General features: G+C 40.0%; 1 protein-coding gene across 1 annotated transcript in view; it reads right to left on the reverse strand.

Moving 5' to 3' along the window:
* npr2 (natriuretic peptide receptor 2) overlaps positions 1–23,158 on the reverse strand; it is a 48,245-nt gene that overhangs the window by 8,082 nt on the left and 17,005 nt on the right. Inside the window, exons 5-14 of the mRNA XM_066711577.1 lie at positions 20,806–20,900; positions 18,599–18,734; positions 17,098–17,182; positions 8,385–8,505; positions 6,753–6,827; positions 5,913–5,990; positions 4,078–4,182; positions 2,784–2,855; positions 1,370–1,529; positions 801–956 (exon numbers count right to left, since the gene is read on the reverse strand). Coding sequence (XP_066567674.1) covers positions 801–956; positions 1,370–1,529; positions 2,784–2,855; positions 4,078–4,182; positions 5,913–5,990; positions 6,753–6,827; positions 8,385–8,505; positions 17,098–17,182; positions 18,599–18,734; positions 20,806–20,900 — 1,083 coding nt within the window. The remainder of the gene's footprint in view (positions 1–800; positions 957–1,369; positions 1,530–2,783; positions 2,856–4,077; positions 4,183–5,912; positions 5,991–6,752; positions 6,828–8,384; positions 8,506–17,097; positions 17,183–18,598; positions 18,735–20,805; positions 20,901–23,158) is intronic.

Below are 23,158 nucleotides of genomic sequence, written 5' to 3' on the forward strand. Positions count from 1 at the left end.
ATATGATAATTGAACTGTGCAGCTCATGAATATGCAAAGGAGAGTAAAATCACACTCCACTACAGTATTCAGTAAACAGTTTGCTCTACAGTAAAAGTCGAGTCCTCTGACTGCAAGATGTCTTGAAACTATTTAAGGGCCGAGATAAACTAACTTGTCCTTCCATGAGATATTAACATTGTTCACATAAAACAAAACACCAACCTACAGTAAAAAAGATTATATTAACTTCATAACTTTAATGTCTACAAGGATCGGTGCTCACAATCATTGGTACATGCTACACGCAATGTTACACATAATATTACACACAATGCACCAATAATCCTTTGGGATAAGTAACAATTTCTTTAATCTCCTTCACACAGCAGTTCATGGCAAGGACTCCAAGTACAAAATATAATTGTACTTTAAAATATTTCTTATTAATAAATTAATCATGGAAATGTTTTAAACAACCCATCAGACGTCTGTAAGAAACCCTCTTTATTAATTTGTATAAACTTGACTTTGACTCTTTATCCAGTGATCATGGAAAAATATGGGAACTGGGAACGAGCTAGAGTCAGATATTGCCAACTGGAAACATGAAAATATGATCCAGGTTTGACATAATGCTACTTCTGTTTTCTTTATTCTCATCTTTTCTTTGTACGATTCCTAGAAATTCCCTAGTGGGGGACCTAAGGTAAAAACAACGCACTGCTCCTACACACACCACTGACAGGTAGGTCACTAGTGAAATCCTCGAAAGCCTGCCAAACACATTGTTGCCACATGAACTCGCCACAATCTTTTACCTTTTGGGCTGAGGTCCATCCCTTCGATGTAAAAGGGTCCATTCCTCAGGGCGATCTCCTGGAGGATAATCCCAAAGCTGTACACGTCCCCTTTCTGTGTGCCTAGTGAGGCCAGACCTTCATATCTCAGCAGTTCAGGGGCTGTCCACAGCTTCTCTGACAGGGACAACAAGAGCATACTAACGGATCACCCAATTAAAAAGTTCTTCACAACCAGAATGGTGCCTTAGCTTGGAAACTTCGGACGCCATGTGGCGGGGAGTCACTCTTTGCGTTTCAGGCATGGCTGGCTTTGTGGGGCAGATATAAATTCAAAATACAACAGAGTCCATTCCTTCAAGCTTATCCACAGTACTCTAATATTCGACTGGATTATAGAAGGGGACTTGTACACACATTTGGGAAGACAGAGTTAATAGATTATGACAGATATTCATATGTGGCAGAAAAAGTATGAAAAATAAAAGGAAAACACCTGTATGTTTCACGTAGTTTCATGCCTTCAGTAAAAGCTATCGGTAACTAATTCATTTCGTTTTGGATTTCCCGAGACGTTTCTTTGTACTTACTTGCGTACAGTGCGTGTGAATCGTCATTGTCGCACGATGACCTGAAACTTGCCAATCCATAGTCTGTGATTTTCAGCACGAAGCGACTGTCCACCACACAGTTGGATGACTTCAAATTTCCATGACATCCAATGTGGCTGTTGTGCAAATATGTCATTCCCTGGTAAAGGAGAGATTGAAAACAGACCATGAGGAAGAATTCATCATGCTTTTCCTGAAACACGGATCAGAATTGCCCAGTTTTTGAGCTTGTTTTCATTAAGGTTGTCTTTATACCTATAAGTTTGAAGTCGACATTAAAACCTTTAAAAAGTTGGTAAAACTAGTGGTAATTTTTGGACTGAATAATTTGATGCTGATATTTTAGCATTCTGCTGTCCATTCAATATTTTAAAGAGTAGGAGATAATTCAGATTCAGGTGCCGTAACAACAAGAATCTGGAGCTGCAATTGAAAAACTAAATAATCTTTTTAACTCCCGAACAAACTGGAGCAACAAGTGACACCAATATTACCGAAGACCTGCTATGTGCCTTGACAACAATCTGCATTTAATTCAACACTGTGCTATAATAAAAATGTAATCTGGCTCAGAGAGATTACAGCTGCAGTCAGTGGGCGTTGGAGAGCTTTGATTATAAGAACGTTCAAGTTGTTCCCAAGATTGCGTCTTATGTAATAGACTTCAGTTTTGTAAAGGTAAAATAATACAGTCAAAGTGATCTGAGCCAAATTGATTCTGAACGCATCTCTGTGGAAGCAGAGCAATTGAGATCAATCAAACCAGAACATAGAAATATAGATATACATATATATATCCAGCAGTAAATTAGTTGGAAATGAAAGGCTGGTTGGTCTTGGATTCAAGAAAGTACTCAAAGGTCTAGTTTAATGCATCCTTTCTTTGCAGTAAATGAAGTAAATGAATACAGCCCTTGATGTTCAGAACTGTTTTGCTCTCTGATGGGTAACTCCAGCAAACCCATTTCACACTGAACTGCAGAAATGATTTCACGGGCCTCCTCGTTTAATACTGCATTCGACAATTGGTGGAAGTTAAGCCTAGTTTTAAAACGACTGAGCCTAATGGCTGAAGCAGGAGCCATGGAGACGACTGCATCGCACTCGCTGTGATAAACCAGGAGGTGAACTCTCTGGACAAAGCGTCAGTCACCATGTGTCTCAGATGCCACGTTGCCGGTGATGATGAGAGCTGTGGCCAATCAGCCTCCGATCACTCCAGCAATCAGGCTCACTCACACTTCAGCAGCATCTGTTGACTCGGGGGAGAATCTCAGAGCACTTTGTCTAAATCATCACGGGGAAAAGGCTCCTTCCTCACCAGCGTCCACTGGGACGAGATCGCACCGCCGCACCCGCGGGGCTCGGCGCAATTCTCCGAGGTGCCTCTTACCTTGACAATGTCGTTGATGAGCGAATAGCGAAACATCCAGTCCAGGTTTATGCTGTCATTCTCCAGTATGTCCTAAGGGCGTTAATGAGAGTTAGACATAGGTGTCTTTCAATTACATGGAAGTAATGAGGTGCAAATGGATTTCTGATCATTTTATGTATCTAATATGGCCCTGTATATGTATATCTCATTGAGCAGGAATCCTCATATATAATAAAATCTTCAAGATGTCCTCCTTATAGGGACTTAGTTTTTCATAATTGAGAATACAAGTCATATATCAGTGAAAAAAGTATGAAAGCCTATAATAATATTAATAATACTACTAATGATAACAATATAATTATTCTAGCAATATCTTTGCTATGTAAAACAACCACTGATTGCCTTTTTAATGGTTTCCCTGCAATCTACTAAACGTGGGAGTGTTGGTGGAAAATCCCAGCTGTTACACATTTCTGTTGGTTGTTCGGGGGGCTGGAGAACCTCTCGAACTCCCTGCTTCGTATTTCCTGACTCTCTTATGAGAAATGATTTACACGCCAGAAAACAGTTTCTGAGTCGTGCAGTCAGCAAAAAACGATGAATGAAAATATTAGAAAAATGGGAGGAAACACCACTTCAAAAAACATAACGAAGTTGGTAAAACACTATGAAAATATCACAGACGTGCTCTTTATGACATACTCAGGGTTTAAATCCCATGTGTCACGCGGGAATGTCTCGCACATCTGGTAACCTGTTATTAACGCTTTGACTTAGTTTATTAAAACGTGTTGATCTTGACTCCTGTGTGGAAAGATTCTGTTTCAGTTCTGGTGACTTCTGGGGTTGGATGGTTTATATAAAGATGGTGGTGAGAACAGAAAAAAACAAACAGCTGAGGGTTTTGGCCTCAATAATAAAGGTCATGTTTCCTTTATGTTTAAATTAAACACTGGCTTCAAACACGTGAACCCAGAAAACCCAGAAAAGCACAACCTTCTTATCAAAGCACAAAGTTTCCAAATCTTCACCTCCATTTTAAATATGTGTAGAATATATAAGTTAAAACCATAAGGAAAGTAAACTGATACAAGGTTGTAGTTGTTGTTCAATTTACCAACTCTTCTTATTTCCAGGTAACTTCAGGTTACATTATCTTATAATGTCAAGGAGTAAACAAACATAGGGAGATGCACAGCGATGCCAATATTGGGATCTGAAGGCCAATTGACCTCCAGCTATCGTTCAGAAAGCCCTGTAGGGCACTCGCCCCCATCCCACCCTTGTCCCACTTGCCCGGTCTTCTTACCTGCAGACTTCCTCTCGGGCAGTACTCAGTCACAATACAGATGTTGGGTGGATCAATGCAAGCACCGATAAACCTGGTTAAATGGTTGAACTGCACGTCTCTCATCTGAAACAGAGTGGTAAAATCAGTTGTATCTAGACTTTTCATCTGTAGGTATTGTCAAGTGGAAATCCTGAGTCTTATCTGGCCATTTCTGTATGTTTCCCAAGGACAAACGTCTGGGAAGTTGGCTATGTAACATGTTTACTATGGACTGCGCCCCTTGCAGACACATTTTCCTACTGCAGATCTTAATTCATGCAAAACAAGAGTATGATGTGGAAATTCACAGCAGCTGGAAGATCCCTGAACCCAAAAAGCATTTTAGATTAGGTTTGGTGTATTTCTTCCGCAAAAGTAAAGTGTGTTTACAAAATACATCCAGCTCATTGCAAGGAGATGTCATCGATGCCTGTTACCCACAGCCTTCGAATTTAAGAACATACAGTAAGAAAGTGTCCAATCGAGAGGAGGCCATTTGCCCCATCGTGCTCGTTTGGTGTCCATTACTAACTAAGTGATCAAGGATCCTATCCAGTCTGTTTTTGAATGTTCCCAAATTGTCTCTTCAGCCACATCGCTGGGGAGTTTGTTCAGATTGTGACGCCTCTCTGTGTGAAGAAGTGTCTCCTGTTTTCTGTCTCGAATGTCTTGAAGCCCAATTTCCATTTGTGTCCCCGGGTGCGTGTGTCCCTGCTGATCTGGAAAAGCTCCTCTGGTTTGATGTGGTCGATGCCTTTCATGATTTTGAAGACTTGGATCAAGTCCCCACGTAGTCTCCTCTGTTCCAGGGTGAAAAGGTTCAGGTCCTCAGTCTCTCAGTAGGACATTCCCTTCAGACCTGGAATAAGTCTGGTTGCTCTCCTCTGAACTGCCTCTAGAGCAGCGATATCTTTCTTGAAGTGTGGAGCCCAGAACTGTCCACAGTATCCAGATGAGCTCTAACTAGTGCATTGTACAGTCTGAACATCACTGCCCTTGTTCTCAATTCTACACTTTTGACAATATACCTTAGCATTGTGTTTGCCTTTTTTATTGCTTCCCCACATTGTTTGGAAGGAGAAAGTGAGGATTCCACGTAGACTCCTAGGTCTTTCTCATGCATTACGTGAATTTGATAGACGAAGGCTGAACTTCATCCACGTTCACATCTGTGCAACCAACTCAAAATCCACGTGCACATAAACAACATTCATGCAAACAAGAGCAGAAGGTGAACACTTAGGCTAGCAAAAACATTTGAGAAATCCTCAGTCAAAGGCTAAAAATAAGAGTGCAATCTATAGAGAGAACAGCTTAAAGAATTACTGCGATCATTAGAAAAGAAGCCAAAACAAAGTCGATATTTTTGAGGCCAGGCTGCTGACAGGGGCGATAACTGAGCGTTTGCTGGCAGATCACTCGGCTTGCTCTTCCGGGAGATTTGGCTGGTCAGTTCACCATCGGGCATCTTATGTTTGAATGGTGAAGCCAGCACAGCCCGGGCGTGACCTGCTATCTCACGCGTGCGAAAGGGTGTCCAGTAACGCAGGTTTCGACTGTGGCCGGCGGAGAAGGGAAAAAGAAGCTGAGACGTTCCCCGGGATGCCTGGGAGGCGCGAGCGAGAGGTGTGGAGGCGAGACACGTTTCTCATTTGTAACAACAAACCCAGCGGCGGCCGCACCACAGGGACAGCTGCCCTTGTGGGTGTTCGTGCAGTCTTGGCCGGTGCCATGTTCTCCACCACTGCCCTGGGCTCATAAAAACAAATCTCCTCACCACACACACTTAGCAGATTCGTTTTTCTCAGACTTACATGTTTCAGCTCAAACAGCACTTGTCTGGTCAGCTCGATCCTCTTCTTGTTTACATGCTTGATTGCCACTAAATTGCCCTGGATTTAAAAGAGATGGGAAGGGGGGTAGATATAGAGAGAGAGGGAGAGAGAGAGAGATTTATTTTAAAAGCAATATATGGCAACATATATGGTGGAAGGAATGGACTTTGCTCTTCATCTGAAGTTCATCTGAGGTAAAGAAATTTTACCTCAAGCTTGGAAGTGAAAATAAGGCTCATTACTAACTCTTCGATTAGTAAAGAAGCAAATTAAATTTGATTAAACTTGTACAACAATAATATAATACACTCATCTTAAACCATATCTTGCACAATTACTTTCTCTGTCCTAGACATCCGTCTTTCGGACTGAGGTAGATTAGTGTGGGTTGAACTGTGTGATCTGGAACTTAATTTATCCATCTGTGTTCTACGGTCCAGGGCTGCGTTGGCCACAGGCGGATAGCTTTGACTTGATCAGAGTCGTTGGGGGCAGACAGGGGCTTTGATCAGAGAAGATCCGTCTCTCGCTTTGCTTCCAAATGTCAAGGTATCGTTGGCCTAATTGCTCACTGTTAATAAACTGGGCTTCTGTCAGGGCGTTCGCTGCAGAACAAAAGCTGTTGCCCACGCACCATGAACAGCACCTCAGATTATCCTCCAGGTAGCACAGACTTCCCATCATGGCGAATGATTTATGATTCCCCTCGTGTATCAAGAGGCTCACAAACAAAAACTCAGAGCCCTTCTCAGTGTGTAGAGCGCGCGGCGTGGGCGGATGTGAGTGATAATGTGTTGGAAATGTCACATTTCACCTTACCTTAAAATAGCCGGTTTTTGCAAACAGCTGGTATTTTCCATGCGCGGTAATTAGGGAGCCGTAGCTCGAGCCACGCTGAAATGAATCACAAAGAACAATTCAGGGCACTTAGCAGAGGTGTAGCCAAAGTTAGATCTCAAAAGCATAGTGGAAAATAAGTATTCAATTCAACAGGCATTTTAGACCTACATAAAACGAGAGATCTCAAGTTGCTAATTCTGTCCATCATAAAATCTGACTCGTCATGCAAACAATAGGCGAAGTGTCCAGATACAAAAATTACCACCCTTTCTTCAAGAACATTTTGTCCAATCTGATCTGTATACAAAATACACACATTGTATGAACAGTTAATGAACAACTGTGAATCAGTCTCATTTCATTATTTAAAATCGTCATGCCACAAAACCCACTCATGTTTTTAACCAGTTACGATGTATTAGTATTGTGTCTGACACACGTCTTACTTGTAACATTTAATGATTGTCTTAGTACTTCTCTGTCAGACAGCAACCAGTTTGAAGTTAATTTAAAACCAAGGGCTGCAATACCACTAACTTATATTACAATACCACAACTAAATTAACTGATATCAAATATCCTCTTTAGAATAATACACAAATAGAAAACAAACACTGAGTTCCCACCCAATTTGGACATAAGTCATCTTTAACTTTTTTTTTACATAAATAGAATTGCATAGACTAGACTTTTTCCTTGCTGGTGCTGAATTCTCAAACCGCGGCCGTGAATTACTTTGCCAAGGACTATTCTGTCCCACAGACCCCGACAAAAATGCTCAGTGCTGAAGTATTTCTGACAATTGAGGGGAATTATGTTTGGAAAGTGTCTGAAAAACCTCAGCATCTCCAAACTTCATTATCCTCACAGTACACTTCCTGTCCGAGTCTCTTCAAACACACACAGGCACTAAACAACAAGCTCCTTCCTTCTCACTTGATGAGCTACACAACCTTTCTTGACATTTACGCAGATTCTCGTTGTCAGTCAAATAAATGTCAATAGTTTCTGTAATTCGCACACATTGGGTCTGTAGAGCAGGCCGGACATGTGAATCAATACTAAACAACTGCTAACTCGTATCACTGCATCAGTCCATATTATGACCGTGTAGTCAGTCTGGTCACAAAGGACTTGTAAAGGCGGTAAAATCTTGCAGCCTGTGAATGTGTTTAGCGATGCACAGCCACGCAGACTCTTTCAGTGATTAAGGTTAAGTGTGTGATTGAAAGCGAAGCAAAACAGGCTTATTCAATATTCTGCTCTGGTGCATCAATTCATTTCACATCTCACACACAGACTGTCAGACTGAAGGACTGGAATGCAGAGGCAGGACTGTGAATCAATCGCTTGCCCCTGAATGTGTGTTGTCATTCGGTGATCTGTAAAAGTTATCTAGAATAGAATGACGTTCTTCTGACGTGTTTGTGTGACAAATGCCTTTGAAAAGTAACGATCTGTAGTGTGCTGCTGATTCTCACAACTTTTTGCCATTTCATTTATGAGTTCCAGTGCAGATTCATAGATGTTGGGAGCCCTGATCAGATGGTGTCTTGAGTTCAACTTATTGGAGAAGAAAGACAGCAGACGTGCGATGAAGGGGGCTCTCACCTGGGACAGAGTCAGCCTGCTGCCGGCGCGCTTGTGGTATTTGTTGGGACTTTCAAACTGAAGGTCCTCCCAGCGGATCCTCCACAGCATGCTGGCCAACTCCTTCTCCAGCTTCAGTTTCCTGCAACAACAAGAGCAAGAGTCGAACTCGGTCAACTGGGAACATGCGGCACAAGAAAGCACACCTGATCTTCTTTATAGCAGGAAACAAATTTGGCACAAAGGAAGGACCGATCAATAGCTTTTCATAGACACAGCATTGAAATCTAACGGCATCACAACTTTTATGAGTCATCAATTCTTTCAGGAGTCCAGTTTGACCTGTTTAATAATTCCACAAATACAGTCACACATTTGGGAAAAACAGGGAGGTAAAGTCAACCTGCAGAATAAACGTACAGCCCAGACATTTGTCCACATATGGTGTTTACATAAACACCAGCTTATGAAAATGTGTTTAATATTCACTCAGGTTTGACTAAAACTAAAGCATACAAAGATATTAGAAATAAGGTGCAGTAGTTCTTAGCCTTCCAGTCCAGTGATATGTTTCCAATTAAGCTTTGAAATACTGCTACTCTAATAGTTTCTATCATAATATAACAATACACAACTATTGTAACTGTATCGCAAAGGCAACGTTATGTTGTTAAATGTGGCACGGAAAATAACAGCCATTTTTCCCCCACTTAAGACACGAATGCTCGGCCTGTTATAGATAACAGAGTGTGTACGTGTTACAAAATAAACAAAGGTGTCAACCGAGCACAGAAACCAGACCCGACAGGCTATTTTAAACTTGTCGTGCTGTGTCCAGACATTTTCAGGTCACTGGTGTCTCCAGCTTCATTCCAGTGTTGTGTTTAAAACCACATACGTGTGTTTTTTGTTTCTAGGCCTCGGATTTTGCTTCCTCTACAACGAGTTTCCGCGTGGATCAACACATCTGGTCCATAAATGAGAGGAACTGCTGTTTCTCAGATCGCACTCCGCTATGGCTAACAATTAAAGACATAGGTAAATAAATGTATTAAAAGTAAATAAATCATAAAAAACGTGTTGCCGTGTGCAGCTTTACGAGCTAGAAAGCACAAGTCGTGATTAGTCTGTTGTATTTCAAATAAAAAAGCAAGAAAAACGTTGCATTCCATTGTAATTCAGCGATGCATTAAACTCTTCCATCTGGCCGGGTTTGGGAGAAAAATGTTTGCATCTATTAGTGAATTCTCTTATTCCAGTATTAGGCCACCCCAGAAGCTATACTGAGGGGTTACTTCTTGTTTGTCTAAAACACATTTTAACATAAAACCACAGAATGGAAAAAAACTAAAAAACAAGAGCTTTTAATATTAATCTTTGGCCGAAGGACTTGGGGGCTACACTCAATGAGTGTGCAGATTGTGTTGATATAAAGCCGTTTCCCAGAAAATGCTCCCGAAGTTGTGTCTCGACGCCCTTCTGAAATCCTCCAGGGGTACTGTGGCCGACATGAACTGCTTATGGGATTTTCCAGCACTTTTTTTTTTCTTGCTTTGCTGTTGAACTCTTCGCAGACTCTTTTGAACCTTTCAGCAGAAACCACAACATTTTGGGTCTGTATGAATAAAGCTTACTGTGACTTTTAAATTGGGATTCGAAGCCAATAAAATGTCCGCTTTTAACAGGCTTGGTTATTAAGCTATGTTACTGGGTGTGAGTAGTCTAAATTTAGATCACCTCTCCAAAAACAAATCAGCCTCAGTCGGGTTTAAATACTCTACAAATATAAATAGATAAGTCTTCCATTCAATACACACAAAATGCAGAAGCAAATATTTTTTTAACAATAATAATAATAATAATAATAATAATTGTTATTATTATTATTGTTATTAGTGGTAGTAGCAGTAGTAGAAGTATTTCCATAGTAGTAAAACAGTTTCTGAAGTAAAAAGATATATAGATTGTAACTATCTTTCAAGGTAAACATTTACACTCCGTTAAAAGAGTACATTGCAATGTCTTTCGTAAATCTTTCAAACTCCTTCAGAATCTATAAGAACCACAACAACACATTGTCCATTCTTATTGGCAAATAAATGGACATAAAGACACAAAGTGAAACCCGGCAAATACATGAATGAGGCGTCCACACTCATCCGTTACATTTCAAATCTCTCCAAATACACAAAGAGGGAGGAAACAAACTAAGAGGCCATGGAAAACAAACTGTGCGTACAGAACAGAAAGAGACACGTCATTGTATATTTTTGTATACAACTTTATAATTTAGACACCTGTTCCGCAAAGGAAGAGTAAATCATGTCCACAGCTGTGTGTACATTTCTTTGTGCATCTCTGTGTGTCTCCTCTTTCGCCGATTAACTATATTTCCTGGCGGGACTAACACTGACAGAAATCTGCTGCCAGATTTTATTTTGCAATCTCGAATTGCGAGATGTTGTAAGTTTTGATGAACATTTTTGTCGTCTGAAGTCTGTGCGCTTGAGGCCCCAATGCCACGCAGGGGATAAAAACTTTATAATAAATCAAATTTTGAGATCCTTTGGGGACAATTGCCTTTAAGATTCTTCAGATCTCTCAGAAAAATAAATAAACAAATACAATGTATAGATGTGATTGATTTATGCTTATTTTCAATTAGGGAGGGACAATTGAAACATATCATGTTTTAAGTACCATTCATGATATTTAGTTGCCTAATAATTAGCCATTAAATACTCCAATTACGTAATAGCAATCTGGGGCAGAAAAGAAGCTCAGAATACTTTCAAAACCCTGACATAGCTTCCGCTCCATGCAGCGTATTCCCCTATATCCACAGAATGCATTTCCCAAGAGCCATGTTTCTCTTTACAGTATGAATTTGTGAAGAATCAACTGCTAAAAAGTTTACAGAGCCTATGTAGAACACCTTGCTGAACAAAAGCAATGAATTCTGTGCATGTCTGCCGCACTCTCTTACTGAAGGGCATTATTGTGTGATTCTGGTGGAAGCCGTCATTGGTAACACCATCTTCCTGTGGGGGGGCACACCTCTCAGTCCGCACGGCCACGTCTGTGCTGCAGGATACGAGTCAACACGGACTCGGGGGGGTCAGTCTCCAATTTTAACTTAAGTGTATTCTGTATTATGTTAATATAACCCACCCCAGTTAAACCCTATAAGGAGGGACTGGGTGCAGTAACAGAATTGATTTAGGTCAAGGGAGGTGAGCCTAGATTCTCCAAAATGTTTAAACAAACCAATAAACAATCAGCTTGCTCGGGAGTTGCCCACAGATCTGTCTCGTCGCTGCTCCTCCACAATTATGTGGCTGATTAATGATAATAGTGACTGTGACTCGTCATCCATTTAGTTGACTCACACACTGTACTGTGGTAGATTTTAATAAGTCCATAACTGTGTTTGCTTCCACATAGTTATTAAAATCATTACACGATGCCTTATTTAAGTTTTTATTTCAATAATGATGTCTGTACAAATATAGATGCTTGTACTTGCTAGTTTAACAAATCTAGCCTAAGAAATGTCTGTGGATTTTGTAATTAAACAATTGTAACAAAATACAAATTAAAGAAGACAGGCTTTAGAATGAAAAGAGTTTTCTATATATGTGGCACAGCTGTGTGTGTGTGCGTCTACCTGAACCGAATCTAATTTAAAATCACATCAACTCCTTTCATTAACACAGTGCCATGAGATTCTGTTCTCATATATATATATATATATATATATATATATATATATATATATATATATATATATATATATATATTCTCATCATTTGTATCTGCTGGAATGCATACAGAATCTTTCTTCCAATGTACATTTTGCTGAAAAGAAAATAGTTTTGAAGCCGTACACATTCGTCAGCTTCCAAATGGAGAACAAAAGCCAAGCATTGAACAGCCAGGAATAAAAGAACGAAACTGCAATTCCATTGGCAGCGAACGATAGACAGAAGTTTTTACAGGAAACACCATTAAAAGAATTCATTAAAAAATGCACATTTTTCTATTTAAAGGCATTCATTTCAAAGCCACTGACAGCAGTTTTTTTTCTCTTGCACATGCACTGTTAAAGGCTGTGCTTCACAGTGGCCCTATTGTTCTCCAGACCCATATGTGAATACCTTTGACTGAGCAGCCCCCCATTAAACGGCAAAGCGCTGCGTCTGTTTAAATATCTGTCCACACACACGGCCGACCAGACTCCACACAAGGTCGATGTTTTATTAATAGGAAGTTTAAAGAATAAGAGACATTGTACGGAGACATGAAGAAATTTGGGATAAAATATTGAAAGGTTTATTAATCTAAGAAGTACAAATACGATCTCTTACTGGTGAATAAAAATATTGTGCACATTGAAGTGTACAACAAGACAAAACGCTGATGTGTAAGTGTTAGTGTACACCAGCACCAGAACAGGATGGTTTCTTAATGCTGTAACCAATTGATTACTTTTTAAAATCTTGATCGTCAGATTCAGTTCCAAATAAAAAAAGATTACGTAAAGAAAGTTATTCTCAAATTCCCAAGGTTGAGAAAAATAATTTCAGTTCTCTACTGAAAAAGACAAGATTTTTGAATGCGTGCCTTGAATCTAGTATTTGATTTGACGTGTTTTAATCAAAGCATAGTGTCTTTACTCTTCACATTTACAATCGTTTACAGTCAGAACATTCGAGAACATCAGACGCTGTTATTAAAGCTATTATTGACTCAAACGAACAAAACTGTCTGGAAAATATAAAATCCTAAACCATGACTGTGCACATTCATGTTTTCACAATGGTCATATAGTATTCATATGTTTAGAGTTAAAACGTACTTGTATTCCAAGCCATGGAATATGTTTTGAAATGTCTTATATTTAATTACTAGACTTAGCTACTACCAGTAGAATAAGGAACTCAACATCACAATGTGCCTTTATTGTACAAAATAATAATAATAATAATAATAATAATAATAATAATAATAATAATAAACTATGAACATTTATTTTGTAAAATATATTTAAAAACAGAAGTCACTGTATTAACACTGAGGTCAAAAGTATGGGGTCACCTGGAAATCTTACTGAATTACAATCGATCTCTGTGGACATGTATTGAGTTTGTCAAAGGAAAGTGCAATAGAGTTTATTTTGCTGGTATTGATCTGCAGAGATTGGTAATTTATCAAAAAGAGCAAAATGGTAACAGAAAGTGCAACTTGACACACCTTTATCAATTTCAGACCCTGTTCTTTCTTCCTTTCTTTTTGTAATTTTGCTCTGGCTGTGTGTTTGGGGGCATTACTGCGTCACATGGCATTAACAAATATAATCATTCTGAGGGAACCCAAACACAATATTCCCCAATCTCCCCATCACCACCTACATATTCAACTGCTTGGTTAGCTTCTCTAATCCCGCCTCCACTTGAAACTGGACTAGGTCACACATCCATAACTTTCCCGTGATGCTTGTTTGACCCGTCCTGAGAGTTTCTGCCATTCTAGACACGTCTGAGGGATTCATTTTTTGAAGGAGGGTTTTCAAGCTTAAACACCACAGTTTACCGTGTCCCTTTACTCTGCAATATGTAGAAGTCGAGCTCGGGGTATGAAAGTCTCCCATCCTTTGCCTTCTTTACAGCGCCTTTATTGTCATAGTCAAACTAAAGGCAGCTTCTTCTGTGTCTGTCGATGAGGGTCTGCGCTTGTCAAGCCTGCCTTCTCCTGCAATTCCCCTCACTGAACGGAGGCTAACTGTAGTTTCATAATTATGAAACCATTATTATATTTTATCTCCATCTTTGAACCTTGTGTGTATATATACACGCACACACATATATAAACACATATAGATATATAGATATGTATACACACATACATTTCCAGAGTGATTTACATTTAATACACAATTACACTTGATATAAAACATTTAAAAAGTACAAAAATACATAGTGCAATATTAAATAGTGGTGCAAAACACATTCTAGTTTACAGAATAAACCCAATGCAGTGAGAGAGGCTACAACAACAGTATCAACTATAAGTTTATAGTGTGTGTGTATATTGAGCTTAAATAGACATATCTCAGTGCATGTGGATTTTAATGTTCCTGTGTTAAATATGAATCTTAAAGATGTTGAGGTAAACGTGAAAACCTGCATACAGTAATCCAGAAAAAGTTTTAAAAACTGTGTGTTGTGAACTAAAAACACAATATGCAGAGGTTTCATTTATAGAGTTGAGGAATTGTGGAACATTGTTAAAAAAATAAAATATGGCCAGGTAAGTCTATATATATTATAAATACTATATATATATCACAAAGTTGGCAGTACTTACAATCTTACAGTACTGCAGCCCTAGATCTGCAGTAAATCAGAAAGATTAACAGACGACACTTGAATTGTGTCCAGAAGTGCAGAACTACTGCAGAAAGACCACCCCAAGATCTCCTGGCAGTATTTCCCAGGTTTCTTTTTATTTGTTTCATAGCTTACCTAGTTGAAAAGTACAAAGCCCTGCGGTGAGTTGAAAGCTCACTCGAACCATGCCAAATGCAGCACGATCATACATTTGGGTACCTGATGTCTTTAGTTCTGTATATTTTAGTTTACAGTGCACAGTTTTTTAACCAACGTAATTTTTTCCCACAATTCCTGTAATACAGCCGTTGTGTATCATTGATTTTGTTTTTTACCAAAGCATACAATTAATTAGGATTGTACAGTACAATCAAAAGTGCTTTAATTCGATTAATAGAGATACATTGTTGGAATCACATTATTAATTTAATCATCTGACTCCATAATAAACAGTGCACCCTGTCTACTCTCTCGCTGCCTCTCTCTCTCTCTCACGTGCGAATCAAAGAGTTAAAATAAGGTTCAGATATCAAAACCTGATAAATGCCAATCACAGTTGGTGGGCAGTTCACATGTGGTCAAAGGAAGGGAAGAATATTCTATCCATTCCAAAGAACAGATGGAATTTTCTTTTGCAAGCGGTGACCCCTCGCTTTGCATTTGGTCCAGACCTTTGTCTGCAAACACTTAGTAGTTGAAGAGAGAACTATACATTATTTTTCAGAAGATCAGATCTGGTGCTCCCACATGTGCTCTCAGACCGTGGGGGCACAGGACGGCTGGTCACATGACCCCTTCTGCAAGTTACCGTCAATAAAGTTTCAACTCCTAACAGACACACGTGCAATATGACCAGTGATTTATCTGGGTAGGTTTACATACAAGAAGCGTCAGTGGCATCAAAAAGACAACAAAGGATAGTAGTCACACATGGTGTATCAGTCCTGAGTAAACACGAGGAACAGACCCCTGTGAGCGCGGCGGGCGGGGGAGGATTGTGCCACACCGTGCTGTCTGACACTTGCATGCCCGTCCACACGCAGATGTCAGGCACACACACAACGCTCACTCTCAGCCTCCCACGCCCGGCTGGCTGGCAACTCTCATAGTGCGCTGCTCTGGGTTGACATGCACCGATCTCCAAATGCAAATAGAGGACAGAGGGCATGTTACAACAAAGCACACGGGACTCACCCCGCGGTGGCGGAGATTAATATAATAATACACTTTCAAACTGCTCCTACTATTATTGTTATCATCCATGAGCTACTTTGAGACTTGAGAAGAATAGACCTGATTATCCCAGTAATAGAGACATAAATATTTTAAAAGATATTTCAGTACATTTAAATATAATTCAGCCACAAGTTGACATATTTATCAACATAAATAGGTAATTGTTTGCTGAAATATATTTTCATACACCATCGTACCTTAAAACCTCTTTCTTTACATTCTCAAGATGAATTTCAATATATTTGCATGCCCATTTCTGCAAATCACAATGTAAGTATAAAGAATATAATTATATTTCTGTCTGTATGAGTACTTTTAGGATATGTTGGCATGTTGGCAAGTATACACATTGTTTTTAACCCCTGGGACATGAGTAACATCAGACAATAACACGTTTCTGATTAAGACTCTCATTTTTGTTTTTGGATTACATTTATTTACACTCCGCCCTCTCATGCTTGAGTGTGTCTGGCCATCATGAAGAAAGCTGAAACATAAACTGCATTTTGAAAACCCGAGATCTCAGCTTCATGGTGGCCAAACGCAATGACTAAGAAGGTCACTCATCTGAGCGAACGACGCCCCCTGTATGAGAGCTTCGCCACGGCCTGCCACCCACGTGGAAATCAGCCACCGCACTGTCACTCTTTCTCAGCTAACCGAGCGACACTTAAATACACTAGCGCTGCACAAACAGAACCATCTCACCTGCAAACACAGTCAGTGGAGTTTGTGAAGCTCGCTGAACTCTGAGAGACGACTGTGTGAAAGTGCTGCAGACGTTGACCGAGAGTCCCCTAAGTTCCCGACAATTCGTAATGAAAACCTATTTCTGAGCCGTTATTAATATCTTATCAGCCGGTGCTTTGCTGAAACCGCATTCCTCTGTACGGCCGCTGTGACATGCGGTGTCTTTGCTTTAATGATCATTGTAATTGAATAACACGCTGTCTGCTGTGATATGATCACATCTGCACAACTGTCTCATCAGATAACTGTTCGCTTCCTTTATTTCCTTTATCTCAATGTTATTGTCTACAATACCGCACCATTACAAACCAAAGAAACACAACAGAACCAATGCATTTATTAGGTAAAAAGCTACACACCTGTAAATGAGAAAACTGGAAATGCCAAAAATTATTAGTGCGAAGCCGGTCCCCAGAGCCACAATCCCGATCACCGACAAGGGACCTGAGGGAAGAGTCATTAAATAAAGATCACTGAGGCTTATTGGAAAACTGTCAGGATGTACTGGAGAAAAAAATATGAGGGACTTCTACTTATTTTATTTTGATTTCCATAATGGGCTTTACAAGAAATACATATACATGTTATATCACGTTACATAAATTCAAATTTTGTAAATAGCAAAATACAGGTTTACACTTTAATTGAATTATTTCATACTTTAATACAGGTTTTAGGAGTTATTCATGGTGCGGTCTTACATGTCAATGAGATTGATACTGTACCGGGGAGATTCCTGTGTTTACACGGTATAAACATGACAGAGATTATTAGCCCAAAGGGTGTAGGAAGGGACTGGCTTGGATTTGTATTCTTTCTTAACCAATGCTGCACAAGATCAGTTGAATTTCCAGGATTGTACTGTATTTTGCATGTGGTCTCTTTGAGAGTACATGACGTGGCCAAAAAAAGGATTATAAACCCACTTAAGAAGAGTAAACATTACATTGCGTGTATATAATAAACTACATAAATGAGTCCTTTCGGAGTCACTCGTAAGACAGACACAGGGTTTTCTATTCTCCATGTTTGTGTCAGTATGTTGTATGTGAGTTCCCGGTTTAGTTTGAGCTGTGCTGATGTATTGTAAGGTATATTAATGTTAAAAGTCCTTGTGTTTGATATATTTTTACATTCATTAATTCACTCATTCTTCCATTAACAAATCTGTTAAGGACGAAAGAACAGGATATTTTGGAAGATGAAAAACCCCTTTCATACACTGTTTACATTAAATTTGTGACCACATCAAACCAGAGGAGCTTTTCCAGATCAGCAGGGACACTCGCACCCGGGGACACAAATGGAAATTGGGCTTCAAGGCATTCAAGGCAGAAAACAGGAGACACTTCTTCACACAGAGAGGTGTCACAATCTGAACAAACTCCCTAGCGATGTGGCTGAAGAGACAATTTGGGAACATTCAAAAACAGACCGGATAGGATCCTTGATCACTTAGTTATTAATGGACACCAAACGAGCACGATTGGGCGAATGGGCTCTCTTTTCCACTTTGTTATGTCCTTATGTTCTTAAAAGTAAAAATGTTAATTAAAAAAGGTTAATTAAATTTGGTAAATATGGGTAATTGATAATAATGATTTCTGTATCTTTGCAAACTGAATGAATCTAGATGAGCAAACGAGCACGATGGGGTGAATGGGCTCCTCTCGACTGGACACTTTCTTATGTTCTTATGCTCTAATACAGTCTTAATCTTGATCAATGGTCCTTTAATTATGAATTCAGCCATTCAGACATGTGATACTTCTAATGGACATTTAAATAAAATTGGAGGAATTCTTTTATTGTTGTTCCCCGTTTAATTTATGTTACGTAGGAAGTCAGAGCGTGTCTTACCGTCACTGCAGGCGGGGTCGTCCGTGCTGAACACGCATGGGGGGTTGTCCAGAGGAGGGGCCCCTTTGGGCCACAGGATCTTTTCTGATGAAGACCAGATCATTTCCTTATTGGTTCCATTGAAATGAGCAACTATCTGCATCAAAGGGTAATGAGAAAAGGATTACATTCATTTTCCTGGAAAGGATAGATTCATTTTTTTGTTGTGGTTGTTGTTGTGGTTGTTAATTAATTTTAATTTGCAGCTTCCTGTTTTGTGTGCAGCTTATAAGGTCTCTGTGAGAATGAGAGGAGAAGGTACAACCTGCTCTGCTTTTCAAATCTAAACTCTAGAAACAGTGGCTTGATGACAGTAATATAGTTATATTTATTCATTTATTTATCATTGTATTCAGTGCTATGGGCTATATTCCTGTCTCCCCCCATAGCACTGGTTCACAGTCTTTTCCATGAGTTCATGCTGGGAAACAGAGAGAGTGAAATAGGTCAGAACAATGACTGGTAGAAAGAGAGAGATCGCACCTCTGTAGAGACAGATGTTTAGGAATCAGAAAAACGCTCAACGCAACTCCAGATATAAGTGACTGAACTAACCGAGGGGGGTGTGTGTGATTGTCCCACTCTGCCGAGACTCGAATGTAAAGAGCCGCTCACAGACACTCTCTGAGTGCCCTGTAATAACATCTGTTTTTTCATATCTGTTTTAAAAAGGCTGTTGAAATGTTTCATTGCCAGCCACTGTGATGCCCCTGCGCTGTGCAGCGAGAGAGAGAAGCGCCTCTGATAAACCGAACAAAAAGGCCGACGTGGTGACGGAGAGTGGGTTATAAATCTGATCTACTGAAATGAAGAGGTTTTCAGAGCAGCTCTTACTAAAGCGAGTGACTCATCCTGTGCTAAAAACTTTTATATTCGCTTAATAAATACTAGTGTGAACAACCAAAACCTACACTATAATGCACACAAATAGCGAGAGAGAGAGAGAGGGAGATAGGGTTAGGTTTTAAAATGAACTTTATTTAACAAATCCAAAAAGCAATAACACGGTATAATCTTATGCATCAAACCATAAACAATTCAAGACCCTCAATACCCTCCCATCGCCCACATACTGCCGACTACATAGACTATATAGACAGACAGATAGACAGATAGAGAGATAGAAAGACAGAGAGATTTCCCCCCGGTCACCTATTCCTCTACTGTACGTAAAAACCATCTGACTTGAGATCACGACATGAGTTGAAAGAGATTTTTTAATGACAATCGCAACCAGCAGCCTCTCTTTCCCCTTTCAGAAATCCCCACTGTTTATCGCCTCATATAGGGGTGCCAGGACCCTCTCACTGTGCCCCCCAGCGCGGAGGCAGCGCAGCCCCCCGTGTAGATGTGTATTTCCCAGCGCAACCCAATTTCCAATGCGCCGCTCAAGGCTTTGGAAACATTTCCTCTCCTGCTTACAGTTGAACATTTGGTTTGAATTATACATGGCATCAGCCCCTAACCATGTTTTTGGTTTTCGAGCTACACATTATTCAATTTATGGAAGAACGTTTCCAAGGGCCTGGTTCTGGTCTTTTTACCACTTGCAACACATGGTATATATTATATCACTGTTGTTCTAACTATATTGCTTTTTAAATTACCATTAATCTTTCATTCCCCGTCAAATACTCTACATTTTAATGTTTAAAATCACTTTTGGTCCTTAAGAAGTTATGCAACGAGCCGCTACATTTCACTCTGCGTACGGTGCGTATGTTATGTACATATGATACATATATATACACATATATGTATATACTGTATATATTGTATTTTAAAAGTGTGCTGCTCTCTGCAACCCCAAATCTCAGCTGATGCAAATATAACACATCTGTAGGGAGAGCAAGACACACCACCATGCGGAGTATTCAAGAGTTTGGAGTCGAATTCACAAAATCTTTGCTAAAATAAGCTTGAATGTGTAGGTTATATGTGCTATGTGTTAGGTTATATAAATCCAGACAGAGGCTTCTGTTATATCCGCCAATGCCAGCGCACTTCAAGCAACATCGAAATTGCAAAATCAAATAAAATCGTACTTTTCTTTATGCTCTTCCATGAACATTTGCAAAGATGGTGCAAAACGTCTGTTATTTGTATTTTGCAACTGAAATATATGTGTATTTTATTTCTTGAAACGCTCATCACGAACGGAAACTCACCCCGTACTGGCCAGTCTTGTGGTCAGTCATGGCCCACAGGTTGAAGTCCGTGTTGCGGTCATTGTTCTTGTCTGTGCTCACAAGGCCGGTGACGCCTGGAAAATAATGACCTTGTTAACTGAGCAGATGACCAATCACTGCCCAATTTATACCTTTTTAAAGAGCTTCTGAAAGGGGGATTCAAACCCACTTTAATACCTTGTGACATCAAGAGTGAGACACACGAGAGAACTTCAGTTTCAATCATCCTAATTCATCAAATTGGGTAATTAAAATAATAATAATTGAAATGATCATGATGCTTCCTCAGTCCACATAGAGTATTTCTGTTTGTTTGTTTGTTTAATTTAAAACCAGAAGAAAAAAAATGACATAAGTGGCGCATTTTAAAATCTAAATGATGTTGAACTCGGCCCAAGAAATGCCACAAAGGCCCTTTCTGAGGAGAGCTCTTTGCTGGGATCTTAGGCCTGGCACCCGGCCCATATTTTTCCCTGATGCTGATCGCAGCAGAAGGGTAAACACGGCACTGAGGGACGCCGGCCGGCCGCGCTCCACGCAGTGAGTCTGCTCATTCTCATGTCTGAAGAGGCGAAGATTAAGAATGAGAATGAAGATGGCCGCGTCCCAAACACGCAGGGGACGGGCGATCCGAGAGCCGTCCCCCCGGGGGCCCGCGCCGCACCGTTTCCTGTCGAGGCGCTGCATTATTTACAAGGACATTGAGGAAGTGAGTGACAGTTTTGTAGGGGCAGCCTGTGAGACGTTTCATTGACTGCCTAAAAGTACCGCATCGATCTGTGATCTCGGGGCCGTTTTTCTCTCCGGAAGTGAGACGTCTTGGGTTTCACATCCCTCTCCTGTTTTTGTACCGCGATGCTGTCTTTCTGCAGACGTAAACGGGGAACGCAGTCTCCCTGATTGTAGCGTTAAAGCGAGTAGTTACCTATCAGCTTATCTGTTGTTGATACTACACTTTACTTAGCAAAGTAATGGAGTAGCGGTGGTTCGCAATCCCAGAGACGAGCCCTTCTCCGTACGGCGACTGGCTGTGTTTCCTTTAACCTTTTCTTTACTTTCTTCCTGGTCTCTTGTATAATTTGATTAAACCCTGGAATAGCATGTATATTATTATTACATTTTATATTATTATTTATTTATTTATACCTTATCCAGGTATTTAAGTTTCTTAGTCAGATCTACAAACACTCATTGACAATGAAATCAACACATTTTGTTCAGTGTCAGCTTAGAAGGAGCAGTAAATATACATAAATATTGATGACTGATGAGAGATTTTATGGTAATAAATGGGTATGAACTCCCAAACCTTCCTACATCTTTCAAGAAACATTTATAGTTTATTAAAAGTTGAGGAAAAGGAATAAAAATAATGTTTTGTTGTGTACTGTTGCCTAGTGTCCTGGTATTGGAAACTTCAAGCACAATTAGGTATCTACTGAGGTACCTTTTATCGTGACAACAGATATCCTGGATATGTCATCGGTTCAGAAACAAAGATGTCAGGGCGGAAACGGCCTCTAACTCCCAAACGATCTGCTGCAATTTTATCTTCATTGCATTTCTTAAATTATTTATGAGGGTTGGATTTGAGATACATTAAGCCATTAGCAGTCCCACCTTCCATTACAATATATTGCATAGCAAACACTTCTGCTCCATAAGCCGTCCATTTCCAAAACCCCATTCCATTCGTTTTTATTGGGGTTAAGTTCAGTGCCCGTTAAAGGGGGGGGTGCTGCAGCAGATGCTCGTGTTCAGGGCTCATGTGATGTCCCAGCGCAGAAAACATCTCAGACATATGGTGAAGGTGCGCACATGAGGGGATATTAGAAACAGATTTCCTGCGAGGAGCCTAGCGGGGAGGCGTTTTCTGTGAGGGGGACGGGACCCCCACACATGCCTGCCAAGGACACATGGTTTGGTAATTTCACATTTGGCAAGAAGCCATGAGGTCAGACAACAGAGCCATCCAGGCTTCGGGTTTCGGGCTGCGGACCAGGACTGGTGGGGAGGCGTACATAGTTAAGATGAACAATAAAAAGAGGAAGTTGTGTTTGTGTGAGTTGTCCTGCAGTTTTAAACAGTGAAGCGTTGTGTTGTGAAACCCCAAATGTCGACGCAGTCAGTCCACTGAGAGTCTATACTTCAATACTTTAAATACAAAACCACACCAGTTTGCTTCCCAATAACTCTAATTGTAAATTAAGCACATTGTTTGAGGGTGTTAATTATGATTAAGATTAATAATGTAAAACCTCACTTTCTCTAGTACTCATCTAAACAAACAAACAAACAAACAAAAAACGATTAAAAGTTTGCCTTTAAGTTG

Source organism: Amia ocellicauda, chromosome 8, assembly GCF_036373705.1.
Source record: "Amia ocellicauda isolate fAmiCal2 chromosome 8, fAmiCal2.hap1, whole genome shotgun sequence".
Lineage (NCBI taxonomy): Eukaryota > Metazoa > Chordata > Actinopteri > Amiiformes > Amiidae > Amia > Amia ocellicauda.